Source organism: Pleurodeles waltl, chromosome 2_2 (genome assembly GCF_031143425.1).
Source record: "Pleurodeles waltl isolate 20211129_DDA chromosome 2_2, aPleWal1.hap1.20221129, whole genome shotgun sequence".
Lineage (NCBI taxonomy): Eukaryota > Metazoa > Chordata > Amphibia > Caudata > Salamandridae > Pleurodeles > Pleurodeles waltl.
Genome location: NC_090439.1, coordinates 164,806,346 through 164,832,324, shown reverse-complemented (window position 1 = coordinate 164,832,324; position 25,979 = coordinate 164,806,346). Strand labels below are relative to the sequence as shown.

The window sequence follows — 25,979 nt, the reverse complement described above, 5'->3', positions numbered from 1 at the left end:
TCCAAGGAGGACCCTAGCCATTGCAGCAACTATCCTAAGGGGAATAGCCTCTGGATACCTGGTGGCATGTTCCTCTACCACCAAGATAAATGTATTCCCTGAGGCTGTTAGGGGCTTAGGGGACCAACAATGTCCCCTAAGCTCCACCCTTTAAACAGAATCCCCATCCCTGAAAGAGGTATAGAGGGAGGATTTGGCTTGCCACCTGTCTTGCCTCTAGCCTGGCAGATGATACAGTAGTGACAAAACTCCTCGACTGTCTCAAACATCTGGGGCCAGTAGAACTTATTGTCCAGCCTCTCCCAGGTGGCTTTGTCTGCCCTAGGGATCCAGCTAAGGGGGATATCATTGGCCAGGTTAGGAAGTAATTCCCTGTACTACTAGGCTACCACCAATTTTCTGGGTTGGGATCCTTTGCCTCCCTATACTGGAGGCCCTCCTTTAGTATACCTTGCTGCTGTCTAACAGCTGTAACAGGTCCTCTGGAGTAGGGCCTATGCTTTGTCCTTGACTGAGGTGCTATTGGGAGGGACTTCCTGCTCCCTGGAGCGGTGCCAAGTCTGGCAAGTCCCTTAGGGCAGCAGTGCCCTATTCAAGTGCCAGGACTTCCTCCTGACTGCTGGGCTCCTTCGGACCCTCCAGAACTTTGGAAGGTGGATTGCCAGCTGTCGTACCACCTCTCTTTGCTCTAGGGGTCAAGACCACTGTTTCAGGCCCTTGGACCTCTTGACTCTCCATCTGTGCTCTGTGGTCACACATACCTGTTCGAGAAGCACTCAGAATTGTTACATGCGTTCTTCTGTCTACCTCTGCCCAAGTACAGATTTCCAGATCCTTGCTTCGCAGGTAATCTACTGAGATGGCAGGGGGCACAGCTACTTTATTTGTGCCAGTCAATCCTTTCCACTCAAAGTCAATCACAGCCACAGGGTGCGACTTCGTGACATTGTCAGCAATGGCAATCTTGTGCCCTTCCTCTGGAAGGATCTTGTTTGGGGAAACCAGCTGGTCTATCAACTTGTGTTACACTGGCACATGTATCCCTCAGAGACTTTGCAGCCACCCCATTGATTTTTGGCCACAATGGGTTTCGCATTATATATTTGTAATTTTATGTCTTGGATGGATCTGATCTACAAATTAGTTTGTCAACAGTGAAAATGAAGATCCTGTGGGTCATATTAGCACACTGAATTAGTGATTTCCATTTACAGATACACAGGATCTTGTCTCCTGATACACATGCTTAATGAAGCAGATACGTTGGTCAGGATATTAAATATGGCCACAAACATTCAGAGGAAATCCATCTTTTCTATTCAGATATTTTTCCAGCATCTAAGCCTATCATGGTGAGTTTATACTACGATATCTTTACTCAATCAACAAGAAACATGGCAAAGATTGTAACAGTAGTCATAACCTCGCCTGGGCTAAATCCATGATGCCGCTTCAGGAATAAGAACGCTGTAGGTTCTAGCCAGAGGAGACTTTTGTTGTATCATGAGGTATAATGGTGTATTAAAGATTCAAAGCCTCTTTTTGCTTAAAATAGCAGCCAGGTCTCACTTGAATTAAACAATTTCAATCCACACTTATTCTGGAAAACCTTCTCCTCAAGTTAAAATGACTCTTTATAATTTGAAAGTACTGAGGTGCCGAGCAATATTTGATGAGATGGACCAGTTACTTACCTTCAGTAATGCCACTTCTTGTAGAGACTAAATCTAGATGCAGATTCCTTACCTTTAAAAATCCTCCCCAGGAGCTAAACTGCATCCAGAAGATTTTTGTGAGCAGTACCCTCTACTAGTCTGAAGGTAAAATCAATTGGCTCTGTTTTCAATGTCGGCATTGTCTGCACCAGAAATGATGTTGCAGTTCCTATATAGGTGCCACCCACGCCAAGTTCTTTTTAAGACTTTCCATGCCAGAAGCACAGAGCTATGGAGATCATGGACTACTGGTGTGTCAAAACTAAGGCCTTGAAAGGGGAGTGTCTGCCCCTAGAAATCAGTTCGTAGTGCAAGGAGATTGGGTGAGTCAGGAAGGAATCTACAGATAGATACAGTCTCTAGAAGATCAGTCGTTTCCAAAGGTAAGTAACTTGTCCATCTGAAAGAGACTTCTAGCTGCAGATTCTATACCTTTGAATAGATACCCAAGCAATGCCATCCCCGGAAATGAGTCTGTAAACCAGTTTCAAATAAAGTCCTGCAGGACCAACTGTGCAAAGTGTCCACCCCTATGGACCTGACTGTACAGGCAGTAGTGTTTGGTAAACGTGTGCCGAAATGTCCACAATGTCGCCTGACAGATGTCCAGGACTGAAAGTCCGCATGCTAACGAAGTGGTCGCAGCTTTAGCTCGAGTAGAATGATAACACAAACCCATGGGTTGCTTTTTGGTCAGTGTGTAGCAGATCGTAATGCGAGAACGGCCCATCTGGAGATGGCCTGCTTCTGCACCGCATGACTTTTCTTTGCACCCACATACACTACAAAGAGTTGGTCATCCACCCAGAACTCTTTTGTACGGTCAAAGGATAACACCAACACTCTTTTTGGGTCCACGCGGTACAGTCTCTCCTCTTCCTTAGAAGGATGTGGGGGTGCATAAAAAGTAGACAAGGTGATGGATTGGCCTACACGAAAGGCGTGACCACTTTTGACAGAAAAGAGTCCCTATTGCAAAGCATCATTGTCAGGATAGAGAGAAAGGTGGGGTGGCTTAGATGATAAGGCCTGCACCTCCCTCAGTCTGTGGACAGATATAATCGCCACAAGAAGGTCTATTTTCAATGTAAGAAGCCTTGGGTGACAAGTGTGGAGGAGCTCGGAGGGAGTGCACATCAAAAAGTCAGAATCAAATTTAGATCCCACTGGGGCATAATAAATGGGGAAGGAGGAAAGTTATGAGTAAAACAAAAAAGGTTGATCAGGCAACCGCAAAAAGCAGAAATAGCAGACAAATATCCCCTAAGAGCTCTGCTGGGCAAGGGAAAGAATGAACAGACAGACTGTCTTTGTACCATGCCACATATTTCTTCCAAAGACAGGTAGATACCATTGTGGTGGAGGGATACCTGTCTGCCAAGATTATGTTCCAGACTTTAGGAGAAAGGTCAAAGGCTGTCAAATGCCACTGCTTAATCTCCATGCAAGAAGGAGGAGAGTGGACAGGTTGTGGTGACGACCCCTCCCCTGCAGCTGCAACAGAAGAGCATCATGAAGAGGCAGTATGATCAAAGGATCAATGGCCCTGCTCAGTAGCTCGGGAACCAGCCTCTCCTTCCCCAGTCTGGAACCACAAGGATTAATTACACCTGGTCATTCTTTCTTTTTCTTTTTTTAAACATATTTTATTGTAGTTTTATTCAACCATTGTTGGGTAGACATAATACAGTACAATACAATACACAATAATCTTGGTATCTAATGCCTGAAGCCAATCCTGATCCTTATAATTCTGTTCCTAAAAAAAAAAAAAAGATTTTTTTTTTTTAAAAACAAGAACTAAACAATTCCCCTCCCCCCTTAGGTGAGCCAATCAGTACAGTGTAGTAGCAACAGTGTACCTACACGTGTCATGTCCGGGGTATGAGATTCCACTCATTGTATATGAGGACAATGACCTCACTCATCGTACCCATACCTCCTGAACTTGCAGTCGTGAGCGAAAGCCCTCAGTAGTTGGGGCAAAAGTGTGGCTCAATTGCCTATCCAGTAGCCCCTCCGTCAGGGTCAGGATTTGCCTTGCTTTCCTCCCTAAGGGCTTCCAACACTATCTCCCAGCCCTGCGCTACTTCTGGTGGTCTCAGTCCTCTTTTGGCCTCCCTATGAAGAATACTCCCTTCACAACCAGCCCCTTTGGTCAGTTCTCTTGTCCATTGGGGTATTCTCGGACCTACTGGGTTCTTCCAGGATATCGCGATTTCCCTTTTTACCAATAGATAGGCCAGGTCTTGAAACTTGTTAGTAACCTTGTACTTGGCGGAATGTGGGAACCATCCAAGCAGGCAATGGCCCATTGTGCAGGGGATTTCCCGTCCTATAGTTTTAGCCACGATCCTGCTCACCGTCGCCCAGGATACCTCCAACTGAGGGCAGTCCAAAAACATATGCTTAAATTCCGCTCCCGCCAATCCGCATCTCAGGCATCCTACTACTTCCGTTCCAAAGTATCTATGGATCCGACCGGGGGTAAAGTATGCCCGATGCAATACATAGAAGTTAATAAGCTTAAATCTGGCATTTCAGGTCAATTTGGGATGCGCCCCCAGTCCCCATCAGTAATGTCAGGCCCCAGGTCCTCCTCCCATGTCGATTTAAGTTGGGTCAAGGGTAGGGTCTTGTCGGCCTGAATCCTGCTGTATAGGTTCGACACTGCTTTATATTTACCGGAAGATGTCGCCAAGTATGTACAGGTTGCTTGTGTAGGAGGCTCCCCCATCCCTCCCCGCCAATGCCTGCGAATACTGGCCGCAATAGCACCATGCAGTAAGAAGTGACCTCTCGGTAGCTCGAATTCTGCTCTAAGGGCATTAAAGGGTAACAGTGTCCCTCCTTTAAACAATGTTCCAACTGACTGAATTCCTGCCTCTAACCAAGTCTGAAACCCCCCCCCCCCTCCAATCACCCCAAAGATGCAAAGCCCGCAAGGACAACAGAGGAAGCTCCGGGGAGTAAGGGGTTTTAATCTTAATTTTGCGAAGGAAACTTTTCCAGCATTAAGTCAAAAAATTTAATTCTGGGGAGTCTTGTCTCCCATCACCCGAGCAACCCAATAAAACCTCAAATATCCTAGCCCCTGGAGGGGTGAACGGTTGCACTCTAGCCTCTGGTTCTACTCTACTTGCAATCCGTTGCGCCAACCACTGGAGTTGCGCTGCCAAGTAGTAAGCTTCAAAGTCCGTAACCGCTAGCCATTCTCTTCTGTCCACCACCCCATAGGAATGCAATGACCATTGACTCGAGTTCTTTAAATATGGCCTTGGGTATCCACACCGGTAGTACAGTAAAATGGTATAATAGATGTGGTAACACTATCATTTTAAGAATCGCTACCCTTCCTGCTACAGATAAAGGTAAGGTTTGCCAAAAATCCATACTGGACCTTAGTGATCTCAGTGAGCCCCCACATTACTCTCTAGAGTATCTTGCGGGTCGTAAAAGATCTTAACACCCAAATAGGGAAGACAGCTTGGAACCCACTTGACCATTCCTTGCCCCAACGGAGGCACCACTGAGGATCTCAAAGGGAACAAACAGGATTTATCCCAGTTCACTCCTAATCCAGAGTGTCTGCCGAACTGAGCAAGCATCTGCTGTGCCCGTGGCAGATCCCTGTGTACATCCTCCAAGAAGATCAATACGTCGTCTGCATATAAGGCTATCTGGTGTCTCTCACCCCCTGCTAGTATTCCGGGACCACCCCCCACCGCCACTCACCGCAGCCGCCAATGGTTCCATTGCCACCGGAAAAAGCACAGGCGACAGAGGGTATCCCTGTCTAGTGCCCCGCCCAACCGCAAAGCTTTTGGATATTGTCCATCCAGTACGTACCCTGGAAGTGGGTTCAGTGTACAACAGTCTTATCCAAGCAATATACTTGGGCCCCAATCTGAGCCGGGCCATCACCGCATAGAGAAAATCCCATTCTAGACTGTCAAAGGCTTTTTATATGTCTACCGCCAGAACCCCGGGTGTTGTACTATCCGAATTCTGATCCCTCATGATTGCTACCAATCTGTAAATGTTATCCGCTGTGTTTCGCCCAGGGACAAATCCCGCCTAATCTGGGTGTATTAAGGTTGTCATATATGGGAGAAGTCTAGTGGCCAAAATCTTACTGAGGATCTTATAATCAAGGTTCAACATAGATAGTAGCCTGTACGCACCAGTCTCGGTAGGATTTTTTCCAGATTTTAGCAAGGGTATTATCATCGCTTCCCACGTTGATTTTGGTAATACCGCTCTCTCTTTCGCGGTCCCATACAGAATCTCCAACTGCGGAACTAACAAATCTATGTAGGTGGCATAGAATTCGATAGGGAGGCCATCCGTCCCTGGTGTCTTCCCCCCTCGCTAATTCCCCAATGGCCTTCTTAAATTCCGGCTGTGTAATGGCCCCACCCAGCTGCTCCGCAATTTCTGGCGGTATTGACTTAAGTTGCATCTGGGATAAATAACATTCAGTAGCGTCTCTGTCATATCTGAGATTACTTGTATATAGTCGTTCATAGTAGGTCATAAAGTGTGTATTAATTGGTTCCTGGTCGTATATATGCTCCCCTCTTTCTGACATCATGTCGAGTATGGTTGAGTTCCTATGAGATTGCGACACCACCCATGCCAGCATCCGGCCCGTCTTGTCTCTTTCCCCGTGTGCCCTAGTAAGGTAATTTCTGTAATCAAAGCAACTGAGACACTCTACACATTCTGCAACAGTTGCTTTAAGCTCTAGTATGGAGTGTTGTATGAGTGGATTTTCAGGTCTAACTTTTTCCGCCTCTCTCAGCCTAGATTCTGCCAGCTCAGTATCCCTAAAAAGAGTTCTGCAAACCTCTACTGCTCCTGCTATGCATCTTCCCCTCACTACTACCTTGAAAGCATTCCATTCAATCAAGGGATTACTAGTCGAGGCCTCATTGTCCGTGAAGAATTGGGTGATATGTTGTTTCAACTCCCCCTGAAAATATGCATCTTCTAATGATTCAGACTTCAGTCTCCAAGTGGGGATGCGAGGGGGGGGGGGCAAGCTCCATCTCAGAAATAGCAAGAGAGGGTTATGATTGGAAATAGTGCAGGCCACATACTCAGCATTAGATATAAGCAAAAAGATCTCCGGCGTACAAAAAAAAACATCCAGTCTGACATGGAGCTCATATAAGTGAGAGAAATAAGAGTGGTCCCTAAATATAGGGAGCAACCTCCGCCAGGCATCTATCAGTCCCCAGTTTGTTTGCTGTGACAAGAATTGCCGTGCCACCCTCATCAAAGGGGAGTCGCGCAGCAGGGGGTGAGCGGTCCATCGTAGGGTCTGCACCAAGGGCGCATTATAAATATGTAGCTAAGTGGCCTGATATGCGTGTGAAGAATTCACCTTGGTCGGAGTTTGGTGCATATACATTAATCAATGCTAATTCTCTTCCCTCCAACCGCCCCGAAGAGCAAAAAAGCAGCCCACCAGATCTATGAGACTATCCAGCATCTGAAAGGGGACCCCAGCCCTTATCCAGATTAATGTTCCTCTCGCAAATGCGGAGTATGTAGTGTAATATGCCTGTCCTCTCCAACGCTTTTGTAATGCCTTCCCTTCTTTGTGAGTTAAATACATTTCTTGGAACATTGCAATCTGAATCCCCCGCCGCTGTAAGTATGAAAAAACCTTGTATCTCTTGGTCATCGTGTGCATGCCCCTTATATTTCACGAGAGGATGAGTCTAACGCTGCCATTTCAATGCCTCCCATTCCACCCTAGCTATGCCCCACACTGTGTTATCATCTATAATTAAGATCCCTACCCTCTCAGGGTACTGCTTCCACTCAACTGTTATTTCGCACTGTGACTCACCTAACCCCATAAACTGACCCCAACAAGTAACATCCCAACTCCCCTTCCCCAGGACAAACGTTTGAACGTCTCTCATCCAAACTCAATAATTATTTCAACTAGTCTATCGAAACAAGGGGTACTCCTAGTTCGTAAAAGGAGTGTGCCATAGCGCCAATCTCCAGTCCCGGGCTGCTGGTCTCTCATGGAATTAAGGACGCAGCCTCCTTCTGATTGGTGAATCATTCCACCACCGAGGTATCGCGCGCTACAGCGACGACAGTCATAGTTGTAATGGTGCAGAGGATTTTCCATGCCCATTCCAAATTGTTGCATGGGAGCTCAGAAGTGAACCCCTCAGATGATACAGTCGGATGTGCCTGGTGTCACGTCTCGGACGGACCTGTCTGATATGCGCGATACTACTGATTCTTGATCTGAATCTGACTGGCCCAGCTCTTCAGTTATCCGTACTTGAGCTCCAAGTTCCGAGCCGTTCAATGAGGCGGCTGCCTTCATTGCTTTTTGTCTTTCCTTTTGCATCTCTATATGGGAAGGACTACCCACTTTCCGGAGGTTGTTCTGCCGACTTCCCTTTTGCCGTTCTGTAAGCGGGTCCCTTGCCAGGAAATCGCTTTCTATCGGTGATTGTTTATCCTTCCACTGCCAAACCTCTTCGGATGTAGTAAAAAACTGTGTGCCCTCTTTAGTCACTACCCTGATTTTTGCCGGGAACACCCCATATTGAAACCCTAGTTGGCGCAATATTTGCTTAGCCTCTACGATCTCCTTTCTTCCTGCTTTGGCTCAACAAGTAGTCCCTGTCCCTGTAATGAAGAAGCCTGGGTATTATTGGTCTTTGGGGGGCCCCCGAGGGTGGGGGGCGCGTCGGGACTCTATGCGCTCTTTCAATCGCGAAAAAAGGAGAGAGTCCATCATCTGCCACTCCCTCCTTTAGCCAGCCCTCTAGGAACTCCACTAAGCCAGCCCTTTCTATGCGTTCCCGCATACCGATCACCCGGATGTTATTTCGCCGTGATCTGTTTTCTGCGTCCTCAGCTCGCAATTCCAAGTCTCGGATTTGCTTCTCCATCTGTCGCGCCGTCGTAGTGGAATCTTTAACCTCTGGCAGAAGCTCCTTTAGCCGCCTATCCTTAGTGGCTACCTTTTCGGCTAGGCGGCGGTGGTCATCTTTAAATACTGTGAGGTCTGTGGCCAGGGCATCAATTTTCCCTCCCAGGGCCACTCGGGAGGCTGTTATGGCCAGCAGTACATCCTGAAGCGTGGTGTCCCCGCTCTTTTCTTCAGGAGAGGTGTACTTTGGTCCCGGCCGGTCCATCATCTCCTCCGCGTATGTCCCACTTCTTTGTTCTACGTCCCTCTCTGGCCAGTCCTACCCATCTTCTGGGGTTCCTTTCCTATTCCCTCCCGCCGTTGGGAACAGGTTGCCGCTTCCCCCAGTTCCTTATAGATTTTCCGTGCGTCAAGTTTGATCTGCGCTGTTGAATGAAATTTGCTGCGTCCCCTGGCTTTTACCCCCTCGTGGAGGTCGTCTCCCATCTGCAGGTGGGGCAGCCTGTGCCCCCTGCGCTCCTTTTTCCAGACCGGGGTGTACCCTGGGCCTTCTCCCTGTCCCGATCAGATTCTCTCACATACTGGGATGTTCAAGATCCCAAGGGACATCTCTCCTCTTCTTGCCAGGTTCTCAGCTATTGACTGCCCTGGATCCTGCCCCGCCGGCCCAGTCCTCAAGGTTCTTCCCTGTACTCGGGGTCTTCCGCAGCACTCGCAGGCTCCGGTGGCCCGACCGGGCTCCACCGCCGCTGCAGCGCAGGTGCTGCGCCTCCGCTGGGTGGTCCCGCCGTCGTCAAAGGCAAGTGCTGATGCGCCCCAATCCAGGTCCGGGGAGCCCCCGTCTCCTGACTCTCCACGTTGGGGCCCCCAATCCAGATGGGCGGCTACTGTACTGGCAAAGGTCCCCCCGCCTCAGGTCCTTCCCATCGCCGCCTTCATCCGCGCCCCGGCTCACCTCGATCTCTTCCCGTCGCCGGGCCTCCGCCTCCGAACACTCGGAGCCCACGGCTCCACCACTGGCTCCTCTCTCCCATCGACAGTGCCGCCTCTTAAAGCCAGGTAAACCCCGGCGGCCCCCTCCTCAATCAGCGGTCCACGGGCTCCTTCTCACCAACCGCAGCCACCATCTTGAACTTCTAGCCGCATTCGGCCACACAGGACTCCAGCTTCGCTCCTAGTGCTCTGCGTGGACCGGACGTCTCACATTCGGTACCGAAGCCTCCCCGTTCCTTCCGCCACACACTCAGCTGGGATGGGGGTCCGCAGTCAATCAGGATGGGCCAGGGTGAGAGATTGTGAGTGGGAGCCTCACAGAGAGGCTTCTTCCGCCATCGGCGCAAGGCAACGCCCCCCCATGCCAGGTCATTCTTGATCTTCTTTAGAACTCTGGGCAGGAGTGGTATGGGAGGAAAGGCGTACAGGAGACCCGAGCTCGACTTGAGATAGAATGCATCTCTGAGCGACTGCCGCCTTGGAAACTCGCACAAAACTGCCAACATTGTGTATTCTTAGCAGAGGCAAACAGATCTAACCAAGAATCTCTCCACTACTCAGAGACCTTGTGCCACCTCTGTATGGAGACGCCATTCGTGATCCACTAGGCATTTTCTACGGAGTTTGTGGGCTTTGGCGTTCATAGAGCCCGCCAGATGTTGAAACGCCAGGGATATGCCATGCTGTTCTAGTCATGCACAAAGGCGGAGAGCCTCTTGACACAGGGTCCACAACCTCACTCCACCCTGTTTGTTGCAGTACCACATGGCAGTGCTGTTTGTAGGAGGATGGCTCAGTTTATGTTGTACACCTATGGTGTGGCACACTATACTGAGTCCAGGCAACCCTTAGTGATAGTGAATAGGTGTCCAGATAGAAGAAGCTTTTCAGGAGTAGCTGAGGTGAGCAGCTAGAGCTTATCCAGGAGTAATGTAAAGCACTTGCAATACCGCAGTAGTCAGACAGTAACTCACTCACAAGAAAGAACCACCCAAGTGTTGCAAAATAAAGGATATCTTATTACAGCGCTGCTACTAAACTGGCATTTGTATATCTCCCTTTGAAAACTTCACACAATATATACAGAAAATAACCATCAGAATTAGCATAAAACATACAGGGCCCTATGGGACAGCCAAACCATATACTAAAAAAGGTGGAATCTAAAATAGTGACTCCAACCAAGGTAAGTGTGGTAGTTAGCAAGGGACTGGAGGCAGATAGAAATACCAGCTGTAAGTACAGTAAGTGTCTCTAGCAACCAGGTGCAAGGTAGTCACCAACTCAGTTGTCCCTTGGCTAACATAGAGAGCAGTGGTTGGAGTTTGTGGAATTCAGGACCCTTCCAGTGGACCCAGAGGAAACCAGCAGACAACAGGATGGATCAAGAGTGCCCCCACCCCTGGATACCCAGAAGACAGGAGTACCTACACCAGGACCCGGATGCAGAGGGAAGAAGGGACTCTCTCAAGTCTGTGGATGCCTCTGTTTGTCCAGCTGCTGTCACAACCTGTGGACCAGGTGGATGGAACCTATGGATGGATTCCGGATGTGAAGGACCTGCAAAGGAAAGGGACAGAATCCAGCACCCTTGGATGTGCTGAGGGGGTGCAGGTGGCAATGCCCACCCTCCTGAAGATCAGGTTCCAGCAAGACAGTGGAAGAAGAAATCCAGCTGTCAGGTCCAGGAGCTGCAGAAGATCCCAGGAGTCGCCTACCAGCCGTCCCTCAACTGTCACCGATTGTAGGAGGGTCAGTGATGATCCAGGTTACCAATAAGCATTGGCAAATGCAACCAGGAGCTGAAGACGAGTTTGCAAAATGTTGGGAACCAGCAAGGTCCAGGAAATTCTACCCAGCGGGGGGAGTCAGGGCAGGCCCTCAGCACACAGGAAGGCCAAAAGAAGTGGATGAAATCCGAACAAGTGACACACAGGCGACACAGGAGTCACAAGGAGGCCTTGTCAGTCCAAGAAAACAGAAATCCCACATTGCAGGAGTTTCAGGACAAGGGCTGATCTTTAGATTGCAAAGTGCTGGAGGCTGGGGCTTCTTGAAGCCTGAAGATCTCCCGGAGGAAGAGCCAACAAGCCTTGGCAAGTGCAACAGTCACGGAGCACAGGGGCTCTAGACCAGTGACAAGAGCAGGGGCCCACAGTCTCCTCATTTGTTTAGCAGAAAATCAGGACCCAGAGGAGGCCACAGACACACCACCTGTGTTGCAGAGTCATTGGATGCCCATGGGACAGCAGACCCCACCAGCTGGTCGACGTTGTGTTGAGGTGCCTGTGGTTGCAGGGGAGTGACTCCTTCAGACCAAGGGAGATTCCTTTGTGCTTCCTGGTGCAAACAGAGCCCTTGTGACCCTGGTGGATGCACAGCCTTGGATGTTGCAGAATTCTTGCAAGATCCGGAGAAACAATGTTGCAATGGGAGCCTTCCCAACAGAAGCAAGCGGTTCCAGAGGCCAGGAGCGGAAGATGTCTTGCGGAGAGTTCCTTGGAGAGTATAGCTCGATGAATCTAGGGACCCACCTGGGAGGGAGACCTTAAGAAACCCTAAAAGGGGGTTGGTCACTCTCTGCAGTGACCTATCTATCAGAGGCCTGGCTGATGATGGGTGACACCCTGAAATTGGTCCCAGGATGCTTGTTTAGGTCCAGAGAGAACCTGGCCTGGCAGTTCAGACTGGACTGTTCCCATTGGGATCAAGCAGGGTCAAGACTGAATTGCATATGGCTGGGTCAAACTGAGGTGGCATTGTGAGCAAAAGAACAATGGATTTAACCCAGATCTGTGACTTGGGGTGAGTTTTTGAAAAGTTCCGGCACTCCGTCCATCATCCTTTTGTGTTGCTAAAGTTGCACTAAGTGGCCAGGGTATGTCCAGACATGGGTCTCTTGCTCACTGTGCCACTGGATTGAAGTTAGCCTGGCTGATGAGGGGTGATACCCCAAAACCGGATCTAGGATGCTTTGCTTGTTTCCAGTCCAGGGAGGACCTGGCCTGACAGGGCTAGACTGTTCCTATGGGGAGCCGGGTCAAGAATGATTTGCTTATGGCTGGGTCCAAACTGGGGTGGCATGGTTAGCAAAAAAAAATGGATCTTTCCCAGATCAGTCACTGGAGGTGGGTGTTTGAAATGTTTCAGCACTCTGTCCATCATCCTTTTGTGTATCTGTCAGTACTGTCAGATCTGGTTGGGGAAGGGAGATGAGCATGCCTCTGGCCCAATCGTGGATCGTTAACCACGACTGCAGATCTTTCGCAGTTCCCTTTGAGGTGTGACCATGTTGGAGAGTTTCCCCTGATGATGCACCCACTGGAACTTAAGGTCCCACTGCAGAGCACCCATATGCCATCTGGCATTTGTCATGAGCAGGATGTAGCTGGCCATGAGGCTCAGCAGCCTCAGAGTCAGTCTCTTCGAACTGCACAACAGAGGCTGAAACATTGTATCATAGCCTGAATATCCTGATCTCACCGCTCGGGAGGATAAGCCCAAAACTGCACTGTGTCCAGAACTGCTCCAATGAAAGAGAGCACCTGAGAGGGATTCAAGTGTGACTTCCGCATGTTTATAGTGAACCCCAGTGAATGCAGAATGTTTGCCGTAGTCTGGAGGTGGGAGCAGCCATACTAGGACAAACCAGCCTTCAACAGGCAGTAGTTGAGATAAGGGGAAGACTGGAAACCCTGATTTCCACAGATGAGCTACAACCACTGCCATCAAGTTGGTGAACACCTGAGAGGAGCTGATAGGCCAAAGGGAAGAACTGTAAACTGAAAATGCTTGTGACCTACCGTCAACAGTGAGTAACATTGGTGGGCAGGCAGGATGGGGAAGTGGAAATAAGCGTCCTGCAAGTTCAAAGCTACCATCAAGTCTCCTAAACCTAGGGCAGAGAAAACATGAGCCTACGTGAGCATCTTGAATCTCTTCTTGAGGAGGGAACTGGGGGCTCGTAGGTCTAGTATTGGGTGAAGGCCGTTGTTCTTTTTGGGGACCAGAAAGCAGCAAAAATAGCAACCACAGACTACTACTGGCACTGGAACCCTCTTTATGAATCACTTGGCCAAAGGAGACGCAACTTCCTCACAGAGAAGGGGCAAATGATCCTCCATCATCTGAACTTAAGATGGCAGCATGGATGAAGGGGTAATCCCGAAGGGGAGGAAGTAGCTTCTTCGGATTATCTGCATGTCTGAAGTAATGGATTGCCAGTGAAGCAGGTGATGGTGAATACTGCCAACTAGCCCATGGTGTGTGTGTGTGTGTGTGTGTGTGTGTGTGTGTGTGTGGGGGGGGGGGACTTGGCTGTAGCACGAGAATTTTTTAAGACCTTAAGCGCCAAGTCTGTGTTGTCTCCAAAAGGGCAGGCGCCATCAAAGGGCATGTCCATCAAAGAAGCCGGGACATCCCCCATAAGCCAGACATCCTCAGCCAGGCTTAATGTCTCAGGGCCACTGTCGTGAAACCGCTCTGCCTAGTGAGTCGGTTGTGTCAACTCTGCAATGAAATGTGAACACTGCTGCATCTCTCCCATCAGCAAAAACCTGAGAGTATACCTCGGGCCTCCTCCAACCAACTGTATCCCACAGCATAAGCCAAAAGGCATGCAGTGTTAACTGACTGCAATGCAAAGTTGGCAGAAGAGCACATCTTTTCGAATGAAATCAACCTTTTGGATTCTGTGGGGAATTGGTTTGTTGGTTGACTGGAGTGTGAGCCCTGGTGAAGCAAGAGCCACAATCATGTGCAGGTTGAACCAAAAAAAGGTAAGATATTAACCTGTGCTTAACCCTGGATAGCTTGGCACAAAAAGAAATCAAGTTAAACTTGGAGGCAATGTGATAAGTATTTATGCAGTACACAAACAGTAATACGGTGAAAACAACACAATAAAAATCCCAAACCAATTTAGAAAAATAGGGAACATTTAAAAAAATGATTTGACACCAAAACATCAAAATCCTATAAGTAGTACAGCAGATATGAAGTCCTCAGTTTTAGAAATTGGCTAATTGGGCACATTTAGCACCACAACCAAGGGTCCAGGAATGGATGGAGACCTCTTGGGGTTTCAAGACTCACTCGGGCTGGGTCCAGGTGCAGGTTTAGAATGGTGGGAGCCTGTTATGTCCCTGTTGATCTGAACAGGAGACCAGCTAAACTAGCCCTTGGAGTCACTTCTAAAGTCCTGTGTGCAGCTGGTGATGCAGGGCTGGCCTCTGAAAGTTCCAAGCAGGCTCCAGGCAGCAAAGGAGTCCTTCCAGTTACAGCAGCAGTCAGTCACATCAGCCGGCAGTGCTCTGGGAGTCCTTCCGCAGGTCCAGTGGTGAACTGAAGAGTGGGTCTGAGAGTCCTGTTTTTATACCCTGGTGCCTTGCTCCTAGAAGTTGGGAGAAGTTTCCAGAAGGGTTCTCTTAAGTTCCAGGAATTTCCTGCGTCCCCTGTCCTTCACCGACAATACTGTGTGTTAAGCCTATTGTCTGGTGGCAGAACCCAGCCTATTCAGTTGCAAGTGGGGCTGTGCTTAGCTCCGCCCCCCACCAGGTCAGTTTATGGTTCTGCTAATCCTTCTAATGTGTGACCACCTGGGGTTAATTCACAAAGTCTCAATTGTCAGCTACACCCAGTCATGTGACATAAGGCAGGCTGCAGGCACAGATGGCTAAGGTCAGGAAAATGCAAACTTTCTAAAAGTGACATTTTTTTAACTTGTAATGATAAATTCGACTTTACCATTAAAGAGAGTTTATCATTACAAGTTCATAGATACCAAACATACCATATCTACCACCTCCAGTTTGGGAATTATAGCGTTTTAATTATAATAAGGAATCCCCATTGTTACCCCATGAAAGGGGTAGGCCTCTCAGTAGTGGGAAAACAAATTTGGGAGTTTTTCATTACAAGGACATGTAAAACTAAAAGAATACATGTCCTTACACAGCACCCTGCCCTGTGGGTACTTAGGGCCTACCATAGGCGTGACATATGTAATAAAAGGGAAGGTTAAGGCTTGGCAACGGGTTTTAAATGCCAAGACGACATAGCAGTGGGACACTGCTTTCAGGGTGCAATGGCAGGCCTGGGACAAGTTTTAAGGTGCTACTTAAGTGGGTGGCACAATAAGTGCTGCCGGTCCACTCGTAGCATTTAATTTAGAGGCTCTGGGCATATGTATACCACTATGCAAGGGACTTACATGTAAATTAAATACACCAATCAGGTGTACGCCAATCGAACCATGTTTAGAGGAGTGAGAACATGCATTTTAGCACTGGTTAGCAGCGGTAAAGTGCAGAGACTCCTAAGGCCAACAGAGCACAAATCCAGACAAGATGGAGGCAAGCAGGCAAAACGTTTGAGGGAAGATCACCCTAATGCTGACAAGTCTAACAGACTCTCTATCGGGGGAGCAGAAGGGAACGCGCCTTGTGAAGGTAAGGCTTGGACCACCAAGCTCTCCTGGGAGGGGTGATGCGTCAGTATCTTGGGTCCGAGGGGTGGGGTGATGGCACCGGGCAATTGTCCTGCTCACAGGACCCCTATGCTGGGTTTGGACCAGGTACCCAGAAGGACATTTGTGACGGCACTATTGAAAGGGAGCAGGGGTTCTGAGGTGGAAGCTCCTAGTTGCAGCATCTCTGTCAAGAGAATAGTCTTGACAGCCACCAAGGTTAGCTGAAGATCCAGGACTCAGCTTGTTTCCACTGAAGAAGGGGGAGAAAACATGCCAATATCTGCAGATGTGTCCAGCCGGCTGGCTTCACCCAAGTCCTCACACCAGTCCATTTCACTTTTATAAGGCTGGTATTCTCAAGGGTCCAGCGACCCCTTTAATTTTTCCCCGAGGTCTAGCCCGGTGAAGTAGGGATCAGGATCTGAGCAAGGAGGCAAAGCACATGCCTGCACTGGAGTTGGCATTGAGTGATGCACTTCTGGCTCCATGTCTGAGTCAGGGTTAACAATTGGGATGGTGACACCCGGAGCGTCAGCATCGGGCCTGCACCGGGAAAGGCTGAGGTGGTATGACCAACACCAGTCTGGATGCAGCATTGGATCCCTGGGAGACCCTCAGCAATGAGGCCAAAGCCACCGGCGTGGAACCCAAGAGGGCCCCTCTAACCCCACACAGGTTGATGGTGCTCTAGCAGGGTCAGTCTGCCAAAAAGTGAGGCGCATAGCCTCACAGAACTCTTTAATTTGGGCAGGGGTTGCTCCAGCTCCCGGAAACTCGGGGAGGCATGGAGTTAGCCCAGCCACAGGTTCCACGGAACAAGGCCTAAAATGAAGACGTTCCGTTTTCACGCCAGCCGAAAGATGAGGAAGAATACTTCGACTTCTTCCTTTTCTTCTTATGCCTCAATTCACCCAAATGCCCGGAACCTTCCTCTCAACCAAGCACTCGAACTGCGCAGAGTTGCCTGCTGGGCCACCATCAGCTTTAGAGACCTCTACCTCAAAGTCTTCTGATGTATGGCCTGGCATTCGGAGCACGACTTCAGGTTGGGCTCTAAACAGCACAAACACAGAAGGTGCAGATCCATCACGGACATCACCCGATGACAGGACCTGCAGGGCTTCAAACCTGTTTTCTTAGAAGGCATCCCTTGAAACAGTTTGAAAAATTCTCGAAAAAGAGTTCAACAAAAATGGAAAAAAGCCCAGTCAAAAAACGACTGAGGGGTAGGATTCTTCGGATGAGCGCTGGCTGACAGAGAAAGAAAAGAATTGATGTTGGCACACCTGGGTGGTGTCTATATAGGATCCACAGCATTTCCTGAGCAGACGACGGACAGAGTGCTGCAGTCCTGAGTTAACACTCCGTCTTACATGCCATGGGTACCCTAGGAACCATTTACTAGGGGCCCATAAGTAAGTCAGGCCTTGGCAACAGGGTGTATCCAATTCGACATGCAATTTGTATAGTGTCAAAACACTGGTACTGAGATCTGGTTAGCAGGCCTCAGTGCACTCTCAGAGTCCAACGCCCGCAGCTAATAGCCCAATTGGAACAAAACGTTGGGGAAGGAAACTTGGAAAAAGCCTGTTTCCTTACAGGTGATGAAAAGAAAATTGATTTTCTATATAGGAGAACAAGGGGTTTGGGAGTGTGAAAGAGCAAAGACATTAAGGGGGAGATTACAAACAAAATAAAATTATGTATAGAGGGTAAGCCATGTTATGAAATGCTGGGGGCATATAAGGAGCCATTTAGTCAGATGACAGGGGTTAACAGAGAGGAAGATATATCTAAAATCTGACCATGCATATGTGCAAGGAAGATTAAGCAAATCAGTGTTCCTTGGCCTGTCACAGATATGATGTGCCAAACAAATGTTACAAAAGAAAACAATAAAACGAGTAGGGGAAAATAGCATTATACTAGCTGTAACTAACTTTGCAGCATGCTTCCAAGTAAAGCAAGAAAACGCAGCACATTTTGAAATCCCCTTAAAAAGCTTATATGTTCCTTTCTAAGAGCACCTATATTATGTAAACACTCAAACTACCACATCAATGTAAAGTGTGGGATTGTGTACGACCAAATTATGCAGCAGGGTTCACTAAATTATGCGGCAAGAAAAGCCAAATTATGCAGCATTATGAGTCACATTGTATAATACTATTACTTCATTATTTTGCCATTTCCTAACACTTCCAATCTCTGACCGGTTATAGCTTTCCCCTCATTAGTAGCAGTTTAACATCAAAACACAATAAAGAACAGAAAGATGATCTGAATGGTCTTCCACTCCGCTGCAACACGCCATTACATTTTAATACCTATTGATTCTTTTGAGCTAGAAACACTTTCTTATACAAATAAGAAGATTATGCAGCAGATGATGGATAATGTGGAAAATCCATAATTATGTTGAAAAAATCACAGTCACAAAATTGCTTAATTTCAGTGGTTTTAGGTATAGTGCAATTCAATCATGGGTCGCAAGTCAAAAGTTTCCTTTCGTCTTTCGGCTATAATATTAAGGGACTACAGCTTTAAGGAGAATATATTTTTGAGGCAGGTTGGAATTAGGATGAAAGCAGCTAGGAGAGCCAGCAGTGTCACTGTTGTAGATGTTAATGTTATCCGTTCGAAGCAAGTCTTGAAAGTAAACTGTGTGTACCTTGTTTGTTATCCACTCTCGTCCATACTGATGTACGTTGCTGGCGGCGGAATTGAGAGCTTTCTGTACCACTTGAGCTTCAGGAAGCCAGCTTTGAAAAACAAAGAACATATTAAAAAGCAACATAAACAATCATGCAAAAGGAGAGAATAACAGAAGATACCATCCACTCAATTCAGCTAACATTTCAATTATTGCCAGAGGTTACCACAATCAGCTAGGCGATGGAGGTGCAACGGGGCTCATGTGGCTTTTACGGGGTAGTGTGTGTGTGCTCGCTGTGTACAGCCCCAGGGCACTTCAGTATCACAAGCGTCTGCGGCCTCTTTTCTAATAGTGCTAGCTCTGGAGCACGAGTAGCACCAGCGCTATCGTAGGCGAGCATTACTGCATTTGCATGAGGACATGCATGGTCTCATGCAAATGAGGAATTACTCTGCCTCTGAGCCTGTGCTGTAGTCACAGTGCTGGCGAAGAGGCGAACATGCTCTTCAGGAGGAGCACTGACACTGCGCCACAAAAAGGTGGCACACTCTAAGGATACCTCATATGGGCAGGCCTTTAGATGTGCGAAAGGGGGGTCCCATGGACACACCACATATGCCCCTGTAGTTGGGGATCTCTGTGCCCTAGTTAAAGACCATGTGCGTGTCAATTGCACTGTGCAAAAGGAAGTAGGTGCTTAGTTTTTCACTGAATGCACTGCCACCAGGCCAGGCATGGATTTGCAGCTGCCTTGAGGGCAGCGCATTTTGCATAATAGGACAGGCAATGCCAGTCTGATCCAAGTGCACTTATAGAAAGGTGGGCCAATGGAGCAAACAGGGAAAGTGAACCCCTGGTGTAATACAGGCCTGGCTTGGTGCTACAATAAATTTATTCTAAAGTCGCTACTACTTAAGGAAATTAAACTCTGTGAGAAATAAAAGGGTAGTAGTTTTCACCGCATTAGCGAATGAGAAGCATTAAGGTTCTCAATTTCTCTTTGGTTATTTCACCTGCTGTCGGAGCAGGCTGTCTGTCACAGGCAACCAAGAATATTCCCAGTGGACGTCTCATTCAAAACTGGTGGTAATGAGAAGCTGATATTATCCGATACAATCCACCTGTGCAAGGCAAATACTCTTTGTCAAATAGGCTCAGTATGTTTAAAGGTCATGCATGATTTTATGTTTTATTTTACCCTCATTCTTCAGTCAATGTATCATTATTTAAATATATCCACTGTGATTACTCACCATATTCCCAAGTCTTTCCCTATATTCATGCAACTGAAAAACATGAATTTTTTACTTCAGTGAACCATTCTTTATATCAGCTTCTTTCTTATTTAGCATTTATTTACTGTATTTAGAGTACACAATAGGCATCAACCATTCATAGATTAAATGATTAAAGGGCAATAATTGGCCAACATGGCTACATACTATCAAGCAACAAAAGGAATATATATGTCGGTATTAGGCCCACCCATTCTAATCATACACAAAGTGCTAGTCAGTCTGAGTTAGTCACCTTATGCCACAGTCAACTCAAAGTCATCACTCTTTTCCATTCCCATCACTCACGTGCTTGAAGTAACTAGCTGCAACCTAACTAATTAAAGGTCACTGATACTGTATCTAAGGAGAGTAAATTCACAAAACACATCATCCCAGTCATTGTTTTGCATCACAAAGTAGAAATGGGGTCTAGATATCACTGTCCTGCAGTCTATATATCTCAGCATGATAAGCCATTCTCCTCGAGTTAGTCTAGTAGAAGAGCCTTACTGCTGGAGTATGCATACCTTAGCCATTGCCAATGCATCTGATAGCAATTTATTTTGATGATGTCAGGCCAAGTAGGTTAGTGATATCACATAGTTGGACTAATCTTTAGAAAGAAACTATCAGGATGCTTTATGAGTAATCTTTCTTCAGATCACTGCCTATAGTAAACGGCAAAGAACGAACATGAATAGAGAATATGGCAAGGGCCACAGTTAGGCTTTGCACACCCCCACCATAGAGGCATTCGTAGTAGTCCTGCCTTCTACATTCTGTGATGTGACTAATGTCAGTGGCTGAGGATTTTAGGTTAGCTAAATTTAAGTTGGGTCTCCCTCGGACATCTGTCATGCATCCATAGTAGTTGGGACAAGTCTTCTTTCAAATAATCATATACAGGACAGACTGTTTTTTTGCGTGACCTAAAGAAGCAGAGAAGGGCGAGGTGATCATGATACAATTCAGAGACTATCCACCTATGTAGACCCCATCAGAGTAAGTACTCGAGCATCGGGGTCATGGGCATAATATAGGAATTAGGGTATAATTCGGCTTCTAGGCAGTGGGATATTTGTGAGTATTTCCAATGTTGGATTTGCTAGAGTATAAACTCTTACCTCAAGTCTTGGAATGACTCTGGTTGACAGTAAGATAGTAGTTAATCAATCGCATTGATACCAACTTGTCTCAATGCCTCCCAAATTGCAGTAAAACCACTTATATTGATAGCTTAATTTTGTCAAACAGATGCTCGAACATGAAGCCATGGATTTAGATGTAAGTATTTGTGTGTGGTTTCTCATGCCAAAGATGGTGGAATAATGATGCTGTTGACCTTAAAGCCTTAAAAGTACACAGAAGGGAAATGTCTGGTCGAGCTCCCAGAAGATGTGTTTCAACATCCACCCAAAGCGTTGTCTATTGAGAAAGATCAAATTTTATTAATATATTAGTGGCATAGAAGTTAGCATATTATGACGAATGAACATACATTTAAAGACTTAACTGAGAAAATAACAAGAACTGTAAAATGTGCACGTTTGAATTATAGTGAACCATAAGGCCACCATCTGTATTAAACACTACGTTTTAACATGAGATTTTAACATTTTATTAAATGGAAGTACTAAAATGAGTTAATGTTAAGAAAGTTTTATTACAATATAGATTAAGAATTGAAGTATTAAATGAATATGAATCAATCGCACTTATACTGATTAAATGAATTTTATTAACGAGTTACAAGTGTGCAGAAAAATAAATGCATGTTTAAAATTGTTTTAACAGGTTATAAATAATGTTTGCAATTTAAATAATGTGCTTTGTATATATGAACTGTAAGGTGTGCAATAGGTTTATTAATGTATTGAATGTTTCAATGTGTATTAAGGGTTCATAGCTTGATTAGGCCTGAAAGATTCATTTTGCAGCAATAATGGAAAATGTCTTGTTTATTCTGTCCACTCTGACCTGAATTATTTTCCTAGGCTGTAAACGTCAATGTTGAATGTCCTTTTGTATTGAAGGCAAGAAACATGTTTTAGAATCAACAATGTTGCTTTATTTGTTCTAGCTCTCAAACAGGACAGGAAACTAGTACTTCTCATGTGAAAAGTATTAGTTTAGTTAATTGTGCGTCGTGAGAAAGGATCTCAATTAACAAATAATTAGAGAATGTGATATTTTGCTGGAAACGTGTGAAATCATCCTCTGACAATGTACTTTTGCTGAGAAGATTTAAAATAGTAACAGAATTGGTGGTGCTATTTGCAGCCATTGGATGCTGAAACTGATGTCCGAAGCGCACCCACTTGAAGGACCAGTCAAGAAGACTGTGGTTATATTAATTAGTGAGAGTCTTTAAAACTTGGAGTTAGTTCCACTCCTGCTTCGATTCTGTTCAGAACTCTGTTGGAGTTTGCTTAAGTTGTTGTCACTCTCCTATTCTTTAAGTCCCCTGATCAGTTTTCTTGTCATAGTCTTAAATACCCTATTCTGTTATGTGGTTCAGTACTAATAAGGCCAATTAATCCTGAACTGCTGATTTGTCTTATGTGCTGCCCGTATTCAGCACCATCCTGCTGCCACTGTCAACTGATGCGGAAGAAGTTGACTGTCCTACCTGACGAACTACTCTTGTATGCTGTCCCATGAGGAAATGTATAACTAAATGGGATTTATTTTTTCCTTTTCAGTTAGGTACTCCCACCAACGTATTTTGCTTTTGCCCACATGTGTTAGCCCGTTCCCACGCATGCAAGTCCAAATTTGTGTTAGTGACGGGAATGGCCACGCTCTGAAACAGTAAATCTGAAAATTAATATTAAAATGTAATTTGATACTTTACTTATGTAACCATAATTTGTTTGAAACCTAACAATAATGTGCATATTGTGCTCTTGTTAATTTACACTATTCTTTTTGAGTGTCTAACAGTGCTGATGTTTAGTAGGTTAAATCTTTTCAGACGTTTGGGAAAGCCTATGGTTTTCATTATGTTTATAATTTAGTTTTGCACACCATAAATGTGACATTGATTTTGGGATTGTAATAAAGCTTTGAACCTTTATTTGGATAGGAGTTTGATTTAGTGTTTACATTTTTATGCCATCTAGTATTGTTTAATGCATAATATAATTGATTTGTGATTGAATGATTCTGACTACTACACTGTTCGCCAAAGTCAAAGATTCAGTAGACTTCTAGAGGTGAGATTGGTGGTGTCTCATCTGAGCGCATGGTGGTTATTGAACCTGAATTGGGGAGAAATTCTTTCCGGGCCCAGTGCTCCCACACTATCTTGTGTGTGGAAGTTTGACTGCAAGTAGGATGTAGGCTGTTATAGTATTGTAGTAGGCCCACCCCCCTGGCTTGTTGCTCATCGTTAGTTTGGGGGCATTCAGTTTCACTCTCAGTATCTGATGACCAAATCCACCACCATTTTGATTGCCTGAACTTTCCTCCAGAATGATAGTTTATAATTAGTCACAACATGCACTATTTACTAATTTCAATGAAAATGAAAGCTCTGTATCGTGGTGGTTTTGGACACTGGCAAAGCCTCATACTTTCCCCAAGTTTATCCTCTAACCAGACAAATATGTGCATTTGTAAATTTTTGTTTTCAAGTGCTGATGGAAGACCTGTGGGTCACCACGAGTAAGCAGTATGGTGTACTCATATAGTAGTCACTTAAAATCATTCTCCTCTATATAAATAGTTCTGAACTCTCCCTTACGACTAGTAAGAACAACAATACTGGTAGAGGACAATCCTGTTGTACCCCTTTGCGGATTGAAAAAAAAATAAAACAGAAAAGCGTCTTAGTGAACTTCTTCTGTCAGGGATCCATACATGAGTGCCACTTGACCTGTACAATCCCCTGCAGATCCCACCTCTTGAGGGTTCTGAGCAAATAGCCCTACTCAAAGCAGTCAACTGCTTTTGCGGCATCTGAAATTAAGGCACTGGCTTCTTCCTGCAAATACTTTGCTGATCAGACTAAGGGGGTCAGTGTTCTCAGACTGAGGTGAACAATGACCCGAGGCAAACCCCACTCTTAAACCTAGTAGCCAGCATTTTGACAAGGAGCTTTAGCTACACTAATCAATGATACAAGCCAGTACATATCATTGCAGAATGCCTTCCTCAGGATTAGGTTTACAGAGATCACAGATTTATCGGATAATCCAGTCAAGGATCCATTCGTTTCAGCTTCCTTTAAGGATTCCTAGAGTAGGTCAACAAGTTGTCACTTGTTCTATTTGCAGAATTCCCCAGGGAAGCAGACAAAGAAGAAAAGTGCATCTTCATGTCTTGTGGGAAGGGAAATAACTGATCCTCTGAATCATAAGTAGCTGGGAAGTTGAGTCAGTAGTAGTCTGCTGGCTTTTCCACAGTGTTCACAATTATGGAATAACTAAGCTGAGAGAGCATATTCTGCTTTCAAAGTAAAGAGGGAGTTGCATTCTATTTTCACTCATTAATCAACAGTACAGTTGGTGTCTGGAAGACATCGAGTATATGTTAATGTCTGCGTTCATGCAGAGGCTTACAATTCTTTTTGTTTCAATTCAGATTGCTTTTTTGAGAATAACTATATCCTTCATTAGTGGGCCTTTTAATGTGACCTTGCCTGCAGCCCACAACAGCTGCTTGAACTACAGAAATGATGCCAACCAGTCTACCGTTTGCAATTATGCAACTGCCACGAAGCATGTTACAAGTTAAGGGGCATTTGTTTGGGATTTAACTCAAAATAGATAAACAAACAATAATAATAGTGCGTCTTAACTCACACCGTCCAAATGTTAAATGTAAAGTGTGCTCATTAGTATATGTAGAGCAGGCAGCAGCAGAGCAAGCTTTCCTTACACATGCAACAGGCATAGCATACACAAATTAATGTAAAGCCATCAGGAGGCTATCGTAGATGCCTTTTGAATCACAACAGACTATGTTAACATGTATGGGGCAGTAGAAGTCTGCTTTGTAACCATTCTCCCAATGGCAGTGTATACAAAAGAAAGGGTGAGCGAAGAACAGAAGTTAGGCCTAGATGCTTACTTGGGGTTTGGGACATGAGACTGCTTGTGGTACCTTTGTTATCACCAGAACTATTCTGTCATCTCCCAGACACCCTCTATAGGCCATCCAGCCCCTTCCTCTTCTACTTGCCATGGCACCCCCAGCTCTAAATTGTAAGCCTTCAGCTTGCACAGTCACCCTCAGCTGACTTAAAATTAAGCCCAGACAAAATATTTATTATGTTGGGGTAATTTGTGTAGTTTTGCACCACACTGTTTATGATGAATTTCTGAAATTATGCTATTACGCCACACTGCGTAATTACACAAAGTTCTCAGCAAACATTTATCTCACGTGCTTGGGAACAATGTGACTGGGCAGAATGCAAGCTTATGTTGATCGAGGCACTCATATTTTTACATGCTTTTCTTATGCAAAATGTGTTCAAGCATCACCAAAATGATCCAAAGATGCATGTCTACCTCAAAGGTAACCTTAAATTTGCATGCCACATAATTTTCCCCAAAATTCACAGAATTACACAAAAGGAAACTGGAATGTTGCTTTAAACGTCTGCTTCCCATTACATATTAGGGGCCGAAGCAGAAACTTACCTTACTCCAAATAGACTTTTGAGAAGGGGAATGGGAAGATGGAAAAGGGTGCCCTTAAGTTCTATGCCAGCTAACAAAGTCCAAGCATTCATTGCCAGCAGTACTTTGCTCAAAGAGAGCATTTTGAACATTTGCCCTGCCGAGTGAACAAGTTCAGAAGGCAGAGATCCAGCATGAGTGAGAGACCTCTTCTTCTTGGCGGTCCACAAAATCCATTGCCCCCTTTCTTCTCAAGGTACCACTTATCTGACCCCTTTGTTCAGTAAGGCAAGTGACTCTGCCTCATAGGTAGCCAAAACGTGTTCCAG

The 25,979-nt window shown here is 46.0% G+C and overlaps 1 protein-coding gene across 1 annotated transcript in view; it reads right to left on the bottom strand.

Annotated features, from left to right (window-relative positions):
- TMEM245 (transmembrane protein 245) overlaps positions 1-25,979 on the bottom strand; it is a 533,540-nt gene that overhangs the window by 202,516 nt on the left and 305,045 nt on the right. The window contains exon 9 of the mRNA XM_069219563.1: positions 18,762-18,852. Within this exon, the coding sequence (XP_069075664.1) occupies positions 18,762-18,852 (91 nt within the window). The remainder of the gene's footprint in view (positions 1-18,761; positions 18,853-25,979) is intronic.